The sequence below is a fragment of the Eretmochelys imbricata genome, chromosome 1 (genome assembly GCF_965152235.1).
Source record: "Eretmochelys imbricata isolate rEreImb1 chromosome 1, rEreImb1.hap1, whole genome shotgun sequence".
NCBI classification, from domain to species: domain Eukaryota; kingdom Metazoa; phylum Chordata; order Testudines; family Cheloniidae; genus Eretmochelys; species Eretmochelys imbricata.
In genome coordinates, this window is record NC_135572.1 from 335967566 (window position 1) to 335987530 (window position 19965).

The 19965-nt window shown below is 41.5% G+C and overlaps 1 protein-coding gene across 2 annotated transcripts in view; it reads right to left on the bottom strand.

Moving 5' to 3' along the window:
* The window catches only part of GSAP (gamma-secretase activating protein), a 63830-nt gene that overhangs the window by 7157 nt on the left and 36708 nt on the right, over positions 1-19965 (bottom strand). For both annotated transcript variants that reach the window (XM_077835992.1, XM_077835983.1), the window contains 9 exons: positions 16290-16418; positions 15820-15878; positions 15339-15370; positions 13316-13377; positions 11680-11775; positions 7995-8065; positions 7331-7425; positions 4689-4808; positions 2922-2983 (listed from right to left, as the gene is read on the bottom strand). In XM_077835992.1, the coding sequence (XP_077692118.1) occupies positions 2922-2983; positions 4689-4808; positions 7331-7425; positions 7995-8065; positions 11680-11775; positions 13316-13377; positions 15339-15370; positions 15820-15878; positions 16290-16418 (726 nt within the window). The remainder of the gene's footprint in view (positions 1-2921; positions 2984-4688; positions 4809-7330; positions 7426-7994; positions 8066-11679; positions 11776-13315; positions 13378-15338; positions 15371-15819; positions 15879-16289; positions 16419-19965) is intronic.

Below are 19965 nucleotides of genomic sequence, written 5' to 3' on the forward strand. Positions count from 1 at the left end.
AGAACTCAAGGACAAGTGAGGTCCCAGAAGCTGGAGAAGGTTATGCATAGTACTATTTCCAAAAAGGGGGAAAAGGAAGTCCCACAGAATCGGACCAGTCAGCTAATTTTGATACCCAGAAAGATACTAGAACAAACTATAAAATAATCAATTTGTTCAAACCTGGAGGATAAGAAGGTGATAGCTAACATTGGTTTGGCATGATTTGTTCTTGTACTCTGGTGATGGAATCAGTTTCTATCCAAAGCACATGTCCAATCCATGTCAATAGATCTTGGTTTGGGATTGTTCTGGGCCAAAAGACATGGAGGATTTTTCTGAGGCAGATTGTATGGAATGAAGACAGTTTGGACATGTTATACTTTCTCATTCCCCAGCATTCTGCACTATAAAGTAATGTTGAAAGTAGGCAGCTCTGATAAATCTTGAGTTTGGTTTTGGTGTTGTATTTTAACTGTATTTAAGCTCATAAAGGTGTTCCTGGCTTTATTGATTTTGTTCCCGATATCCTGGCTTGTTCAGTTGTCCCGGCTGATGGTGCTGCCCAAGTATGTGAATGTTTCTACATTGGTGAGAACATAATCCTCTATTCGTACTGGTGACGGTGAGGCAATATTAAAGGTCATATCATCTGTCTTATTGTGATTGATTTTCAGTCCAATTTGCTGGATGAACGCATTGAGTTGAGTTGTTTTTTCTTGTATATGGTGTTGGGTATGTGATAGGAGAGCGAGATCATCTGCAAAGTCCAGATCTGCAAGGGATGAGAAGGGTGTCCCTTTAATGCCTCTTGGCATATCTTTTGTTGTACGCTGCATTACCCAGTCAATGGCAATGTTGAAGAGGATTGCAAACATGCAATCCTGATGTACTCCTCTTTTGATTTCAAAACTGAGATCACTCTGATGTAAAGTTGAAATAAAAGCTTTTGATTATGTTGATTATATATAGAGGGATTCCATATGCCCACAGAATGCGCCATAGGCTGGTCCTGTGAATGCTATCAAAAACCTTCTCAAAGTCTCTGAAGTTTATGTAGAGCTTCTGTTGCAATTCTAAGCATTGTTCTATTATGTTTTATGTGAAGTGTGAAGATCTGGTCTGTGCATCCCACTGTTATTAGGAGGACCTCAAAGGTTGTTATAAAGAGGATGGTGATCAATTGTTCTCCATGTCCACCGAAGGTCAGACAAGTAACAACTACCTTAGTTTGCAGCATGGGAGATTCAGATAAGATGTTTGGGAAGTCTAACTATAAGAATAGTTAAGCGCTGGAATAGTTTATCTAGGGATTCCACAACCGCCTTGTCACTGGAGGTTTTTAAGAACAGGTGAGACTTCATCCTGCCTCAGCTTGGGGAGGAGAGACTTGATGACCTCTTGAGGTTCCTTCCAGCCCAACATTTCTATGATAAACTAACAATTAGCAACTATGGTCACGTTGGGCAGGGCCAGTAAAACAGCACACCACTGCCACACAGGGATCCATGCTCAATCCTCTGCCCACTGGGTTAATGCGTTCTAAAAGTACTACAGAGGCAAGACAACTGGAGTGGAAGGGGGAAGGTGAGGAGTTAGCCCTTCTTTTTCCTGTCATCATTACTGATGCATCAGTGATTGGCTTTGGAGGTGCCTTATCAAGTTCTTCTCACCAGAGGCAAGGCTGCTACACTGCAGGAATCTCCCCCAAAAGAAGATTGGATTTTACCTCAAAGACCATAAGGTGGCATGGTGTGTACATGCTTTTCAGATGCTTCTGCATGAATTATTGTACATAATCAGCACTCAGTGTAGCAATATTAATCACATCCATCAGACGCTCTACATTTATAGGATTTATTTGTATTCTGGTAGCACTCACAATGTGCTGGTTTCCTTGGAAGACAGTATGGCAGTGATCTACAATTCAGGATATAGACATAGCCTACTGGATTTGGGCAGTAAACAATGGGGTGGGTTAGGTAATCAAGAGTGCTACATGCAAATCAGTAAACAGAAATGCAAAGCTTCCAGAAAGAGATCAATGCATTAGCTTAAATATGATTTGGAGTTAGCTGATCTCCTAGCAATAAAACCCTGCTTAATCTTGGGGGAGGCTTAGGTTCAACTTCCCTTTCTGGTCTCTTACTAAGCTGGAAGGGGTGAAAACTGCATCTCACATTTTTCAACAGGAACTCCTCTAGTTCTTTAAGGGGCAGAGGTAACAGGCTCTAAGAGAGAATAATTTGTTACTACAGTAGTTCTGGGAAATTACTTTGGGAACATGTCCCCCTTTCTCTGCCTTCCTACTCACAAGGGTAAACAAGAGTCACAGCTTGATTTTACTAAAAAATAAAAATAAAAAATGTGATAGCTAAGAAACCAGGCTCCAGAGTTCCTTTTGCTTCCAGTACCAACAAGAATCCAGTGTAGTAAGAAACCTCATCAGTTAATAATTGGGTAAAACCAGACCTACGGACTAAGATTGAAATAGGTTTTGCATATATAATTACCAACCAGAGTATGCATTACAAAATGACATAGGAATAGCTTGTACTGCCCTAGACAATATATATTTGCAACAGGTAGTAAAGTTGGACAGGAGTAGGAAACTCCAGGAATTAAAGGGAAATGCTTATTAGTCCCAGCGTTAACATGGATCACCAATACTAAATATTCAGAGAGTTTAAAAAGCCCTCTTTCCTCAATGTAATAATCACCCTCCTCCCAGTCACTGTCAAACTTAAAGAAAAGGTATATGTAGCTAGGGCCCTGAAGATACACAAGGTGAACTTCATCCCTGTTCAGTGGACCAACATGCACTATTTAAGTCCCAGCCAGTTAAGCCATCTTATGATGATTTACATGGGACTTAAGTCTTGAGCTCAGATCAATTTCATAGCAACTGGATCCAAAACCTAAGAAGCACCCCATGCAGTTACCTCAGGAAGTCTTGTAAAGATACTAAATTTTAGCTTTTCATTCTTCTCCGTGTTGTCCAGATCTACAAATTAGAGAGGGAAATAAATAACTGACCATGACTTCAGGGCTATGGCTTCTTAAATGAACTCAATAGCAAAATACACATTAACTTATATTACACCCTTTGAGATAACAGTTTTGAGTGCAAATATTCAGACCTATTGGGAACAATTAGAATTTGAAGCAGCACCTTCCAAAAGCATAATAATAGTTTCATAACCCTGGAAATTACAAGATATGGTGTACTGTATCAATCTGTACCTATTTTCTTTTACCCACTGGGGAAGTATTGTGTTACAGGTTTGATTACAGTAGCATAACTACTTTAGTTATGTTATAGTGTGGTACAGAGAACCTCAAAGTTACAAACAGCGGCGTTACGAACTGACCAGTCAACCACACCCCTCATTTGGAACCGGAAATACACAATCAGGTGGCAGTAGCAGAGGAAAAAAAGAACGCAAACACAGTACAGTACGGCGTTAAATGTAAACTATTAAAAAAAAATAAAGGGAAAGCAGCATTTTTCTTCTGCACAGTTAAGTTTCAAAGCTGTATTAAGTCAATGTTCAGTTGTAAACTTTTGAAAGGACAATCACAACGTTTTGTTCAGAGTTACATACATTTCAGGGTTACGAACAGCCTCCATTTTTCCAAAGTGTTTGTAACTCTGAGGTTCTACCTATTGCTGTATTCCAATAACTGATTCAGATAAACTGAGTTATGCTAACTGCTCCCTTTAAGCTAAAAGGACAATGAACATAGTTGTGGTCATTATATTGTTTATGAAGCCACAAACTGGTTTCATGAAGATGTTAGCTTTATGATGACTGCATAAAGTTGGTCCTATGCCAAGAAACACAAAGTCGGATAATGTGGCTGCAAATTTGGAAAATAATTCAAGAACATAGTGACTGGCGTATTTGAGAAGTGATTATGCAAAACATGATTTTTCATATGCTGCTTTGTACACTATTTCTTCTTTTAAAATGTTCACAAAACATAGAAAGAACGGGGTGAGTTTCTTAGCCTACTTACAAGAAAGCCTAATGAAAATAACCACTCTGGAGGTGTAACAGCATATTTTAAAAGTTCTTTAAAGCATGATGGTCTTAAACTCCTGGGTTTTTTGTTTTTAAAAAGACTTTATTGCCTTGGGCAGAATTTTCTGGACATTCCACCAATGCGAGCACCAAAAGCATTTTGTCTGTTGTATACATCTGAGGAAATTTGCTGAGGCAAGCTCACCCAGTTATTTTGAGGGAAGGGGCCTTTTTTTAAGCTATAGATAAATCCTATGAAAATCATTAATGTTAATGTGTCTACAAATTTCCTAGTTTAAAAATGAGACTGGGATCCATGTGTGATCTGCTGAAAGTCTCACAATGGATATTTCCTGGTCTATGGCATCAGGGATAGTGTTATGTAGGCTCATGCCCAATTCTGTCCTCTGGAACAGCTGTGCGACCACATGCACTTCAAAGCAGCTCCACAGGAACAGCTTTCAACAATAACTTTCAATTCTAAGTGAAGAATTGAACTCTCGGCCCTTGTATGTTTCCTCTCTGTACCGTAAGAGTAAAAAAACCCAACATTTTAAAAAAGCAGCAGCCAGTTGTGCAAAGAGCCATGGGTGTCCCTTCAAAATATACCAAGGGTATCCATTTCCAAAGCAGACTTGTTATAAAGGAATGTAATCTAAGTGTCTATGGTTAAATCCACTATACCTTTCAAAAGTTTTATAGCGCATGTCTCAGTCAGCTGCAGCACCCCGTTATCAATGTAATGCAGCAGGGTATGCAAAGGCAGACATCTAACTCCAAGCCCCGTGTGCAAAGTATGAAAACCTGCAAAGAAAGGACCAGTTGTTTGTGCAACAGAAATACAAACAGTTTTGTGCAAAGCCTCCAATTACAGCCATGCCATGCACAGCACTTAGTTGATAACAATACTTCCTTTACTAACACCTATATTTTTCTATTTATGGGAAGAGAGGAAGAGTTTATCAACACTTGCCTTGCAAAAATGTTTAGTCTTCATGTTATTTAACACCTCCACCCTCTGCAACAGTATTAAGTTAAAGTGAATACATCAGTTTGAAGATTAAGCTAGTGTAATCAGTTCCAACTAATACTATGTTACAATAAGGTAAAAACCCTTCTTCCCTAGAGGATTTTCTACTTATAATATGAAACTGCTGAGTTCCCGTTATCTTAATGCACCCTGCAAGGAACAGGAAGTGAAACGCAGGAGTCTGGAGACATGCCATAAAGTAGTTACTTTATTTTAAAATATTTTTAATTCACAAAAGAGTGCTAAATATTCTATAAATTGTTTGTTGGCATTTAAAATTTCTTATGTATGTTTCTTTTAGTCCCACCCCCCTCTCAATTAAATCAAGAAATAAAACTCAACATGCATGATATGTGGTTACTATCCACACTCCAGCATAGCATGAACCAGCACAAAAATGGCTTCAATACTGAGGGAGTTTTGAGATTCATGTTTCTGATCTAATAGACTCAGATCTATCCCCCCAGCATGTGGTTATACACATACTTTGGTCTCACAACTAACAGTATGATCATAAGCTAAATCCTTCCGCAAAAACATTCTTAACTGGATTAAAATCCAGACAAAATCTATCAGGTGTCTGTAAACCCCTTACTGTTTTGGCAAATTAAACAACAACATGCGATTTACAAAAATGTAAAACATTAGTATTAAGAAATTCTTCCTAAATTTAAAAAGAAAGTGCTTTGAAAATTGTATGGGGGATTATCAGAAGCCCTCAGTAATGGAAGTCTAGCACCATCAAAAGAAAAACTGGTTAATTTTCATTACATCCTTTGTCCCCTGGATTTCTTGAGCCAAACTCCTTTCTAATTTATCCCTGTGGGTCCCTTTATATAGTCCCTGTATCCCTAACAGACTGAATAGCAACTTTAAAGTGCCTTGTAGCATTCTCACTCTTCATTTTAAATTAAGTCAACATTTTCCCATCTTTTCTTTCCCTTCTTCCTTGTGTCCCCTACTGAGACATCAGTTCATCTGGATAGGGGGAAGGGTTACTTATGATCACCGTTCCCAACGGATCATGATCATAAAAGAATAAATGGATACAAATCTGACAGCAGGAATAACAACATTCAAAAACCAGTAGAAGAACACTTCAATCTCCCTGGACACTCAACAACAGACTTAAAAGTGGCAATTCTTCAACAACAAAAAACTTCAAAAACAGATTCCAATGAGAAACTGCAGAACTGGAATTAATTTGCAAACCAGACACCATCAAATTAGGCCTGAATAAAGACTGGAAGTGCATGGGTCATTACAAAAACTAATTTCCACATACTAATTTCCCCCTACTGTTACTCACACCTTCTTGTCAACTGTTTGAAATGGGCCACCCTCATTACCACTACAAAAGTGATTTTTCCTCCCTTGGTATTCTACTGTTAATTGAATTGTCTTGTTAGCACTGACACCCACTTGGTAAGGCAACTCCCATCTTTTCATGTACTGTGTATATATACACCTGCTACTGTATTTTCCACTCCATGCATCTGATGAAGTGGGTTTTAGCCTACGAAAGCTTATGCTCAAATAAATTTGTTAGTCTCTAAGGTGCCACAAGGACTCCTCGTTGTTTTTGGTTCAAGTTTGCAGCCACAGTGTCCAAGAGCAGTTACTGTGTCACAGTTGGTTGGTGACCCTTCTGAAAACTGGCACTAACTGAAACTTTCCATCTCTGCAGCCTTCAAGGACTGCACAGACATGAAAATGTAGGCTTCGATAGTGCAAGCTGCTTCACATGAGCAGACTCTTAAGCTGCAGTCAATGGACATCTACAGGGGCACAGGGCTCACCCCTGGGGGCAGCTGCAGGATCAGGGCCTCTACTCCATCCTCACAGCTGGAAGTTCAGGGCTGAAATACATTAGCAGGGCAGCATGAAAAAAAACAGTTTTGCCACTGGATGTCGTTTACGTTGGTAGCCCTTGAAACTGAAAGTCCAACCCAGCTACTTTCTGAACTAAAAATTCATTAAGAAGGGGAAGGGGGAAAAACAAACATGTAACTGTAGGTGATGCTTTGCCACAGAATTGAAATGGTGCTTGGAAGTGAAACTTTTCAAAAACTACATGATTTGCCATCTTTGTTGTAAGAATTGACGTTTGTTTTATTTCACTGCAGGTGTTTATGGAGAGCTCTTCCCCACACAGCTGTACTGAGTACATCTCAGGCCTGCCAAAGTTAACACAGCGTGCACTTACTGTAAATGCTATTGGTCTGGAAAAAAGTCAAAGCAATGCTCTTATTCTCAAGGGTGGAATAAAATAATGAAACAGTGTCACAGGGCTTACCAGGAGGCAGGGGCATACACATTCCATTGGCAGCTTCTAGAATCCGACTCATGATGTGGAAAGCCGAAAACTCTGCCACGCTTCCTCGCTCGTCCCTGCATTTAATAAAACTGCCTGTTAGCAGCCAAAGACATCGAACTTCCCCCATGGCTTAGTCACTTTGTGTGACAGCTAAATGAACACATTTTAAACAGAAAGAATTCATTGTCCTGAGAGACCATCTTAAAAATTTATTTAAGAGTAAAAGTTACTGGATTCTTGTTGTTGTTGACAATTTGAAATGTGGTTGTACATCATCTATGTGGAGTGCAGCATACCTACCAGTCTCTGCCATGAAACAATGAGCTACAACTTTCTAAGCAGAGTACCAAAAGTTAGACACTTCTTGTCCATAGGTATCTGCATAGGGATGTAAGTGGCCTGATTTTTCAGCACCCACAACCCAGACTCAAACCAATGGGAGCTCAGTGAAGCTTTTCTTTATGCAGCTTTCCCCCGCCCACTAGTGAAGCTGCCCTCTGTTGCCTACCTGGTGTTGGGTTTTTAGTCAGGTGTTAGCAATATAAATACTACCAAAAACCAACCATGGCAATGTGGACTTGGCAAAACCATTTTGCCACATTCTATAAAACTTGCTGTAGATTAATAGAAAACTCTTGCTTACAAGCAGAGAACGCAGGACTGAAGACTGTATTTCCTCCAAACAGCTTCCATTATCCGACAGATCAGATCCAGCTAGAACAGAAAGGGATGTGGATGAGTTCTTGTGTGGAAGGCCAATAGCCTCTGCTAGCATTTCCAACACCAGTTCACAACATAACAATGTGTGGATTTTAGGTCTCGTCTGATTATTCCGATCAGGACTTCAGCCGTTCCCATCGCTTTTGCAACATCTGAGATGGGGGAGCTGCCTCCTTTAATCAATGTGTCTCTCAGGCACAAGAAATCCTAAAGCTAATTCACTAGTATCCCTACAGCGTGCACAGCCAAGCTGGCCAACACAGATTATTTAACTACAAACAGATGTGAAAAGACTCCATGATTGTGAGGCAAATGAAAACATAATGGCTGCCTGACTGGGCCTTTTGGTGGGGGAAGGACTCAAGAGCCCAATCCAACTGACTAATGTTAAAAGCAGTGGGATAGTCAACTTGCTGCACAAATCTAAAGGGGAAGGAGGGGAGACCACAAGCTTCCTGCCTGTGAGTTGCAGACCCACCATGCAAGAGGCGAGTGCACGCAAGTGAACTCCTCTCCTCAGACCCTCCCAGTTCAGTCTCTCTTCTTAGCTGGTTTCCAACACCCACAAACAAGTGTTCGGCCCACACAGTCTCTTTCTTGTGCTCTCTGGCTAACCTCCAGCTCAGAACTATTGGCCAGTGCCAGCTGCTAGTCCCAGTCACCTCTGGCCTCTCTAAGCTTCTGCAGCCAACAGAGAACCTGCCCTTGTATGAGAATGTTGAAAGGATTTCCTAAACATGCTCAGTGCAGCGTGCAAGTCCCGCCTCATTCCCAAAACCTCAACTGCCATATAGGGCTGTTTGCAATAATCCCATTAATATTAAATGAGAAGTGTTTTTGTAGCTCACCACCACCACAAACATCTGGCATGTCTCTAATGCCGTTCATCTTGGCGTCTCAAAATTCTTTAGAAATACTAGTTTGGAGGGATTAATTGAACACTCCTAAAGCAAATATTATCCCCATATTCCTGGGGGTATACAAAGGCACAGAGAGGTTAAAGTTTACTTCCCCATGGTACAGTGATGAACTCATAACACAAGCCAGATAACTCTGAATAACATTCCAGTATTTTCCAAGTTCAAAACTTTTTGGACTTGATGGGAAATTTCAGTTGAAATACCCTGGAGTTCAGCAGTTTCTCTTTCATTTCCAGGAAATGAGAATGACTTCCAACTTTTAGGCATGCACCAGAAAAATCATGCCTCCTGTCTGGAAAGGCTTTCATTTCTGGTCCAGTAAGCAACAGAATCCCTAGTCTACATCTGGAGTTTTAGCTATATCTGAAGATTAGCACACAGTAGGGAAGAGAAGTTTCTAAAGGAGTTCCCAACAAATTATGCCACAGTCATTTGCTATGCTATTACTTGCATGACAAAATTGGATGACTGCAGGGACTTGGTAGAGTTTGAGTAAGCACATACTTATCCAGCTTCTACCCAGTTCAGAAAAAATTGCAGCTTACAGGTGCAATTTGGTTCAATTATAATGATGTAACCAAGTTTTGAGTGTATGCAAGTCATTTGACGTTGTTTGTATTCAGATAGCACTTCAGAGCCCCCACTGTGCTAGGCTGTACAAAGACAATCCCTACCCCACAGTTCCTGCAATCAAATACACAAGAAAAAGTGCGGGGAAAAGGAAGCATTATCGTTATCTCCAGATGGGGGACAGTAAGTGACTTGCTCACGGTCACCTAGTGAGTCTGCGGTAGAACGGAACATGAACATTAATCCAGTGCATTAACACCAGAACATTCTCCATCTCAGTAAGAGTAACTGAACCATGGAGTAGAAACTGGTAGAGCAGTATAAGCCTCATCTCTTGGTACACTTAAAACTGAACTGGAGAAAACCCAGATAAAGAACATCAGAAGCAAAATGGACTAGACCAGCCAATATTGCAGAGACAGGGCTAATATCTGCTAGAGGGCCTGTGCCACTTTTGAATTTTTATGCCTTACTTTCCGAGATGCTGAGGTTCCACGGAGGTGCTCAGCCACTCTGGCTTTTCTAAGATACTTCTGTGATGATTAAGGCTGCGTGCTGGTCGCGGAAGTCATGGATTCCGTGACTTTCCATGACCTCTGTGACTTCTGCAGCAGCCAGCAGCAGTTTGGGTGTGGGGCAGGGGACTCAGAGTTCGGGCTGGGGCAGGAGGTTGGAGTGTCGGGTGGCGCTTCCCGGCTCCCGCCAGCATGTCCCTGCAGCTCCTAGGCAGAGGGCCTGGGGACTTCACACACTACCCATGCCTGCAGGCGTTGCCCCCGCAGCTCCCATTGGCTGAGGTTCCCAGCCAATGGGAGCTGCTGAGCTGGCACTTGTGGTGGGAGCAGCGCGTTGAGCCCCCCTGGCCTTCCCTCCCCATAAGAACTGCAGGGACATGCCGGTTGGAGCCAGATAGGGAACCTGCCAGCCACGCCAACCCTCCCTCTCCCCACCAGCACCAGCAGGGGTCCTGTGTCACGCACTGCCGCTACCTGCCCCCCCAGTACAGGTCCTGGGCTGTGTGCTGCTACCCACCCTCCCACTCCCCAGTGCCAGCTGGGGTCCCGGTCTGCGAGCCACTGCTCGCCTCTCCCCCACCACCCACCGCATCCCTGGAATGCCCCAATAGAACAGACCCCCCAGACCAAGTTTTAATCAGGAATCTATAGTAAAAGTAATGGACAGGTCACAGGCTGTGAATTTTTGTTTACTGTCGGTGACTCATCCATAATTTTTACTAAAAATACCCATTACTAAAACGTAGCCTTAGTGATGATATATGAATGCCAAGAACAAAACTAAACCCACTTTTCATTACTTCCTGCTTTGCTGGTTCCTGCCCTGCCATACACAGCTGAGATTACATTAAAGAATGCTGGAAAGAGAATCACATTCAGGCCACCTGACCAATAAATGGGGTATGGGAAATGTAAAGATGTTCTGAATTTAGTGACAACTCCAAACCAGGATGCGGGGAGATCCAGGTCTAGTGATAGACTTCTAAAAGAATCTTGCAAAGCGTGCCAGCCAAATGGCAGGAGTAATTTTTATGGGCATCTTGCCTTTGTTTTTAACAACTTTGTTTAGTTTCTGTCAAGGTGCCTAGAGGAATGGAAGCCTATAAATTGCATATTAAGAGAATTCTTGCTTTAGGTAACATTAAAGAGCAAGATTCATCACAGGTTTGGTTATTAAATAGTGGGGGTTATTTTAAAGGCTCAATCTAAATTGATTTGTTTTGCCAGAAACTTTTGCAGAACAGGGCTCAAAAAGCATTCTGACACCAAAAGGTTCTTGTCTTTGTTTACATGAAGAGGGAACATATGAAAATCAGAAAACTGTAGCAAAAGAGAAAATGCAACCCGGTTCTACTTTAAGCATCAAGCATTCATGCTGCAAGCAATCTTACAGTTCTTATTTTATCAGTGACTAGTTTTCTTCTCCAATATTTCTTCTTCTTATAGACACACAGATCTAGAAAATAGATACTGGTTACTGAGTAATGAGCCAGGCACAAGACACAGAGAAAGACAGTCCTTGTCCGGAGAAAGTGATCTAAAAAACCTAGTTCCAATAGTAACTTTTAAACTTGGCAAATAAGGAAAAAAAATTCAAACTAACCAGTTTTGAAACATAGTCCAGAACTATCTGGTCAATCTTCATTTTCCCTACATATTGTAGGTGCCTCATAAGATGATCTTTCAACTGAGCAACCATCTGGAAAAGGAAAACAGCTGTTTAGGTGCCTTCTCAAAGTCCAAGCGCCAATTCACATGAACTAGCACAACAAGTTTCTGCCTCTGTTAAACAAGCAGGATTTACACTGAGATCCCTGGCTATCACACATTCTCACCAAAGAAAAGAGTGATTTTAAACAGCCAAAATTATAACTTAGAACAGATCCAGCTCAGTGGACCAATGAACATAACACAAGGCTTTCAGTTATCCCTGGACCACACTTCTCCGCCTAACAGGAGAAAGCCTGCAAACCTAAATCTCTATAAACTCTACTATGTTACAGTGGCTGCATATATCATAAGTCCTTCTCCTGGAGGAAAAGAGGATTCTTCAGTATTCCAGTTCTCAGCATTCAACTTTAGGTTGTGGAGAAATAATTAGTAGGATTTGGATGAGAGGGCCAGGCTGAGAGAGGAGTCCAAAATGAGCCCTAGATTTTGAGCGGCAGAGAACAAGAGAAGTGCTGAGGGTTTCAGAGGCAAGATGAGGAGATCAGTTCTAGCCATGCTGAGTTTGAACAGGCCACGAAATCTGCAGGAGTAGATGTCCAACAGATTGGCTAAGATGTGGGACTGGATGGAGGGGGACAGCTCAGGAGTGGAGATTTAAATTTGCGAGTCATCAGCATGGAGTCAGTAGATGAAGTCAAGTGAGATCACCCTGGGAAAAATGGTGTAAAGGAGGCGGTGGCCCAAGAATAGATGCAGTGGGGTTACAAGTGAGGTAGAGGGCAGGTGAGAAACAAAGGAGAAAGTGGAAATGGTGTTAAGTGGGGAGCAGGAAAAGGAAACATGATCATGGGGGATCTTGTTGATCTTCTCTTTGAAAGTCGGCCAGCTCTTGCAAAGAGGGAGGACATGGGAGAGGGATTAGAAGGGAGTTAAAAATTGAAAGTAAGTGACAGGGGCTTGGGATGAGGCCCAGTGAGATGGAAAGTCAGTGTTTAGGCAAGGCATACAGCAGCATATAAGAAAAAGAGTAAGCTTGTACTGGAGGCAGTTAGGCTTTGACAAATTAGCTTTTAGCTACGATCTGCCTCCTAATTTTCATTTTTAGGGCTTAGTGTCTTGACCTGAGAGAAGGGAACCAAACTGATTCCTGCATGGCAGCATGTTCTGTCCCATTTCTAGTCTCAACATTGATTAGCCTAAGTCAGTGGTGGGCAACCTGCGGCCCGTCAAAGTAATCCACTGGTGGGCCGCAAGACAGTTTGTTTACATTGGCCATCCACAGGCATGGCCTTCCAGTGGTCGTGGTTCGCTGTTCCCAGCCCATGGGAGCTGCAGGCAGCCATGCCTGTGGACAGTCGATGTAAACAAACTGTCTCGCGGCCTGCCAGCAGATTACCCTGAGGGGCTGAATGCGGCCCGTGCCCACCACTGGCTTAAGTGATCTTCTAGTGAACCACTGAATAAAAGATTTAGCAAGAAAAACTACAAATAAATATTATCAAATTTATTCTTTACATTGATTAAGGTTGTGTGTCTTCTACTGCACAGAATGTAACAAAAATACTTACTAGTCCAATTAATAATCGCTGCTGGTAGTCTTCCTCTTGAAAGAGAGGAACTAGCCTTTCCTCTGAAATAAACAGAATTAATATCATTCAAATGCATGACTATTCAGAATTAGAGAGACTTCCAGGGACTCCAAAAAACACTTAGAAATGAGTAGACACAAACAGGAGGCATAGCGTTCCCATTCCTAGAAAGATTCAGAGAATAGTCACGGAACAGAAAATTGTCACAAGGCAGTCTTCCCCAGCTGCTCTAACATGGAGACATTTGTGAAAAAAAGCTTATTCTCTTCCCCTCAGTTCTCTTATAGAAACAGCATCACACATTGTTTCTATAGCTCTTTCCCTCAATCTCTAAGACAAATGTCGCCACCACCATTAGCCCTTTAGAGCCGGCAGGTCCAGAAAACCCAGTGGTAACAAGAATACAAAATGCGCACTGTTCAGATCTTGACATTTACAACTCTCACCAAGGGCAAACATCTGGGCGGGTTTGCTATACAACTGGATAAGCAAAGTAGCCTTTTCATAGCATGCACCTCCTACACTCACAGCAGAACTCTTTGGCCTGGCTATTTCAGTTAAAAATTGCTGAGTAAGGTGAACCTAAATATCCGACCGCACTCCCTTTAACTGCATGGAAGAAAGAGGTTACAAATAAAAGGACAGATATAGAACACAACAGCCAGAGCTTGGCATCTCCTGACTCCTTATGAGTTCTTCCTGTCCCATGAGATCAAACAGCCTGACCCTGCAAGATGCCGAGCATCACCACTTTCACAGACTGGGATTAGAGGACTTCACCGGACATCTTGCAAAAATTGGGCCTTAAATTTAGAAGCATTTCCCTTCAACTATCTTTTGCCTGCCTTGAAGTATATGTATTTAGCTACTCCTTGGGCAAGCCACTTAACCCCTCTACCTCACTTTCCCTATCCGTACAAAGATGGGTCTGGCTATCCCCATTTTAAAATACTTGGAGATCTATGGATGAAATGAACTAGGTAAATGGTCACTATTACTAACTGGAAAGTCTATAGGCACAGTTGAGGTTCTGATACTAATGAACTATACAGACATAAATATGGTTCTTAAACCAGCATCTTTAGAAGACACGGCAGTGGTTGCAATGTAAGGCTACAGAAGTTTAGCTAAGGCTACATGGGGTCCTAAAAGTCAGAATCCAAAGCAATGATTGAAGGATAGGGGAGGCGATCATAATGTTGGATACTGGAAGTTAATGTTGCCTTGATATTCTAAACATGTCTGGATTTGTTTAAAGCTTTTAAACGAGTGACCAATACCTAGACTAGCACAGTGATGTAAATGAGGTGGGACTGCAGTCTGGAAATCTTGATTAGATTGTGAATGGAAACCTGAATTACATGATAGAAGCAACACTTAAAGGATAAGAGAGGTCCTGAAAGACCCAAATGCCTAGCAACGGAAACAAGAATAGCAACTTATGATTTGTCAATGAATTTTATGGAAACTAAGTTTTAACTAATTTTTAAACTAATAAGTAGTTGTCTTGCAGGTCATGCTAGCATTTCTGAAATGATTCCGAGATGCTGCTGATCAGCTCTGCTCAGCAACTGATTGAGTCTAGCGCCTTGTCTCCTCTAGGATTTTTCTACCATAATCTCCCAATGGATGCAGCTCTGTAGCAGTAGCACTGTAGAAAGCTATAAGAAGACAAAGCTCAGATGTTTAACAGTCATCTATCCCTGCTTTAAGGAAAACTCCTTGTGTAGACAAAGCCTAGATGACTGTGTTTGAAGAGCACCTTTGAAAATGATCTAGACAATCTCACCCAGGTCTCCTGATGCTTAACTATACATCAGAGAGAGACTCTTTCCCTGCATTTTAGTTACCCCAACTTTACCTTCCTCCTCCCTCAGATCCTTGAATGGCAAACAGGTTCAAAACATATCTGAAAATGAATTTTTCAGCCCATGGTATGTAGACTGTAACCATTTCAGCATCCTACCTAGCCACAGAGTGCATCAGTGCATGTTTTCCTTACCCAAGTTCCATGCAGCAAGATTGGAAAGCACCCTAGGGAAGGAAAACTGAATTTAAATACTGCTTCAAAAGGATAGACATACACTGAAAAGTTACTTATCTACATGCAGCTAATCAGATTTAAAATTGCATGTATTGGCCATGTTAAATTAGCTCAGTTTTAACTAGTATTATGGATAGTGGCATAAAATTAATTTAAACATGTTTTTAAAGGAAGAAATCTTCATTTCTAATGTTCAGTTTTAAAGCCCAGAATGCTGGATTCCCTGGACAGTTTTGTGGCCATCATCAGGAGTCCCTGATGACCTGGGTTGACTGACACCTGGGTAACCTCCCATAGGTGAGGTGAATTGGCCAGGTATGTAGCAACACTGAGATGCACCTAGCTTCACAGCACTTCTAAGTTCAGAATGGTCCACTTAAAACACAGCATTCACTTTAATCAGAATAAAGAAGGGTAAAATCACCAATATTTTACCTACTTTTTTGCATTCTCAAAAATATTCCTCAAATACGTTGTGGTTCTTCTTTCCTCTGCTTTCTACATCGGAAAAACAGTTGCAGAACTATTAAAATTCTGCCAAATAAAAGACCGATGAACAATAGAGCTAGCTTTCCCTTCTAATGGGGATAATGCTACAGTAGTGCTCTCAATCACTCTGAAAAGCACAACCTGCAGCTGGCAGAACTCAGGAAACCTGCAGAAAGCTAGAGTAGCAGAAATCCAAGCCCCCAACCTGGTGGCAGATTGTGGAATACAGATTCTATCTGAACCTATAGGTAATAATTACAATCACTGACTGCCCTCCCATAAGCGCTACCCAATTTCCTCATCAAATGTCTAATGAGATGAGTTCCAACAACTCAATTCTTTACTTCTGTATTCAGCTTTTAAGCAATGCTCACATGATGGAAACATAACTATGGATGCTTATCCAATCTGTTCATTTACCTTGTCTGAAAGTAGCTTATACCATTCTCTCCTGAGCACGTTGTTGTTGTAATGCAAGTGTGGCTCAGCATATTTCACACACTCCAGGTTTAATGTTAGCTTTTCCCAGAAGCCTTTACAATTGTGAACCTACAAATATATAAACGAAATCGTGAATATAAACGAAATCGTGAATACAAACTGCACAGTTGTAAAAATATTTATTGAGCTTATCGCTCAAATGACGACATGAGAGAACTATGATAAATGCAGGGCTGGAAATCACTCTTGGGTTATTGTTTTTTTAAGCCATTCTTGTACTGAGAAATTATTACTTTAGTACTACTATACAAGAAAGCTATGAAACCTCTTACACAAAGGTTCTTTTTCAGCATAGCAGGTGAACATCCTGCCCATTTTGCATCCAGGGAATGTTAGCCAAACAATGCAGACACTTTGTTCTTTCAAACTTCTCCCATTTTTATCTTTTGATATTTCTTTTCTTTATTTGGCAGTGGCTTTCTCCTCCTCAGCCATAACACTGCATTCTACTGGCATGCCAAGGTTTGTACCATTACAGAATTGCATTAGCACTTCTGTTAGAGAGAGTCCTATTTGGGAAGTTGCTATAACAAACTCAGTCCAGAAAAAAGGGTTTTCCACAGCATTTTTTAAACCTTTGATTTTAACATTAAAAATTGACTTAAAACCTAGGAAGGTAACAGGAAAAACCAAACACATACAGTTCTGATTTCCTGAGCCTGTTTTTGCATCTAGAATTCCACACTGGGTCTGACTTTAAGTTATGTATTTTAAATGGAAATTTGAGGCCATTATTAAGGGTCAGCAGCATGCACTGTACTGGACAGGACATAGAAGATTAAGACACTAATTTTTGGAAGATATTTGGGAAAAAAAAGCCCACACTTTTAAGCTTTACTCCTCTATTCCTGTCACCCCTCCTGTCTGTCTGCCTTTCCTGGTACACCTTTCCAACCACCGCCATCATCTTAGCAACATTTTGGGGGCACCAGCAGGCCTTTGGCTGCCTCTGCCCCTTGCCACAGTGAAGTTACCAAGAAAACTAAAACGGCAGTTCTGACACGGTTTCATAGCACGGAGCACATCTTACTGGAGGGTGACACATGGAGACTGGCCTCCTTCCCTGCACTTTAATTCATGCTCATATGGACCACTTCCCTTCCACTGTCAGTCACACAAAAATCCTGTGGCAACTACAGCTATGGCTTACACAGAAAAGGAACATCAGGAAAATAAGGTATTTTTAGCTGTAGTTTAATGCAGTTTAGCAGTGGGAAAACAAGGATAAGAACTAGCATCTTGCCCATCCTGATCTGGAGACCACCTGTTGCCCACAGTATCAAATCTCTGGTCTAGGACTCAAAATATTTTGAATAAAACAGCACTCAGTAGAAGATGGAGAGAAAAATCAAGAGTAAGTGTTCTAAACATCCTATCTGGTCTAGGTTGGGATAGCTGCATAGTCAGTGAAAGTAAAATCCTGCACTTTCAGTGGGTCAAACAAGAATTCATCTATCCTAGCACTGCAGGGGTTGTGTTAGACCATCAGATGCTTTCCTCCTTTCAGCCCTGCAGCATCCACAAGGCCCACCTGAGTTAGTGTGCCCTCAGAGTCAGGGACCTACCTCCCTGGAGACCAGTCAGTTATTCCTCCAGGCTTCTTCGAGGGCAGGCGTGACCATCCTTAATTACTCTAATTTTTAAACAAACATTATAGGCCATTTTCCCTTGTATGTTACATCTTCATTCAATATTGTATGGAACTGCTGCCCTGAGCAAACAAGCTAGTTCTATCCCTTCCCCCTTAACATTATTTCACATCTGCTTTTGAACCTGACTAGCTGGCTATTGGAAAATTCATCCTGTGTACGCTTTCAATGCATAGCGCCCAAAGTTCACTTGCCTTTGAGTAGTCCTATCTTTCTAGAAGCTACTGGCTATTTCTCCCCCAGAAGTCTCTGACACAAACCTATTCTCCAGCAATCACAGCCTTAAATATAATAGTCTAAAGCTTTCAAAAAAGGGACGAGTGATTTTGGTGCCGAACTTGAAATACTTTAAAGGAAACTAATTTTCAGAAAGTGCTGAGCAACCATCCACCCAAAAAAACCCACAGACCCTTTTAAAGGTATCTAAAATGGAGTATCCAAAATCATTTCAAAAAGTACAGGCACATGTAACTATTCACTTAATTTTCTATTTCTCCAGTTGCACTCAAGATCAGGCATGCCTTTGAAAGACAACCTACAATCCATCACAGCGAATTATGATATACTCCCACATAATTCTGAGGAGACACAGGCTAACTTTAAGCCATACTATATACTTTAAAATACAGTCCCCAACTTTCATGTGGCCTTAGCTGATAAGGGTCAGTCTGGGTTTTAACATAATTTAATTAGGTTAAACACTTTAGGTTAACACAATTGACTGAGATTTTTGGTCGTAAATAGGCAAAATAACTAACTCTACCAAATATTACTACAGTATTATTTTGCATAAATGTTACTGTTCGGTTTCAGAGGAGCAGCCGTGTTAGTCTGTATTCACAAAAAGAAAAGGAGGACTTGTGGCACCTTAGAGACTAACCAGTTTATTTGAGCATAAGCTTTTGAGAGCTACAGTTAGGTTAACAACAGCCAGAATATACAACAAGGATGACCTCTAGTGACCAGTTTTGATAGTTGCAGTTGCACAACCTTGTGGATCTCCTGGCGTCCCCCCTTGCATTGTTTTCAAGCCATACAAACCCTTGTTTGACATGATGAAAAGCTGCTTTTGTCTAGTGAGTCCATAACAAAGTGGCCGGTTTTAAGATTAAAATTTGATGCCACTGAAAACTAAAACCAGCAGCATCTTTTGGTCTCATGTAAGATGTTACCAGATTAAAGTAAAGGATTGTTTGTTGCCTAAAATCTTGGTTTTCTCTGGCCTGTCCAAAGAGAGAAACAGGGCCAGGCTGGGTAAGAATTGGAGGCGAGATCTCCATAGGTGCAGGTGGAAGTGGTGTTCATTCTGCAGGCTGCCCTAATCCAGACAGTACAGGATTAGTGGCCCAGCCTGACCATTAATACACTGAATTACTGAAGGTGTCATTTTTCAGAGATGTGAAACCACTTGTGAGGGCTTAAAAACCTCATGACCCTTTTCGCAAGAGCAGTGGTGTCAGACTATATTTACCCAACACCATGAGGAATACTTGCCTGAACTCCTCTTGCAATTTTGAATGGCTACAGCGGTCCTCTTCACCGCCTATCACACGTCCACGTAGTATATCTGTGTGCTGCCACCTAACTTGTGGTGGAGGATGAATAGCTAACTGCGATGGGAGGCACTAGGTAAATATACAACAAAGCTCAATGCTTACTCCCTGCCAGCTCAGCAGGCCGTGTCACTCCCCCATGCCAGGAGACTGCCTTTTCTGATGCCTGCCCGCTTGCCGATTCTGTGTGCCTCACTCTTTTCTTTCAGATTCTTCAAAACTCTTCCTTCCAGTTAGCCTTCCAACCCAGACCTTTATCCCACTCTTCCTGACAGATTAAAACATGAGTGAGCATTAATATATTAACTTGTTCAAAGAAACTGATCAGATCTCTATGTAACACAAACCAACATATTCCATGAGCTTACAGTGATGATCCTGGCCTCTCTTGCA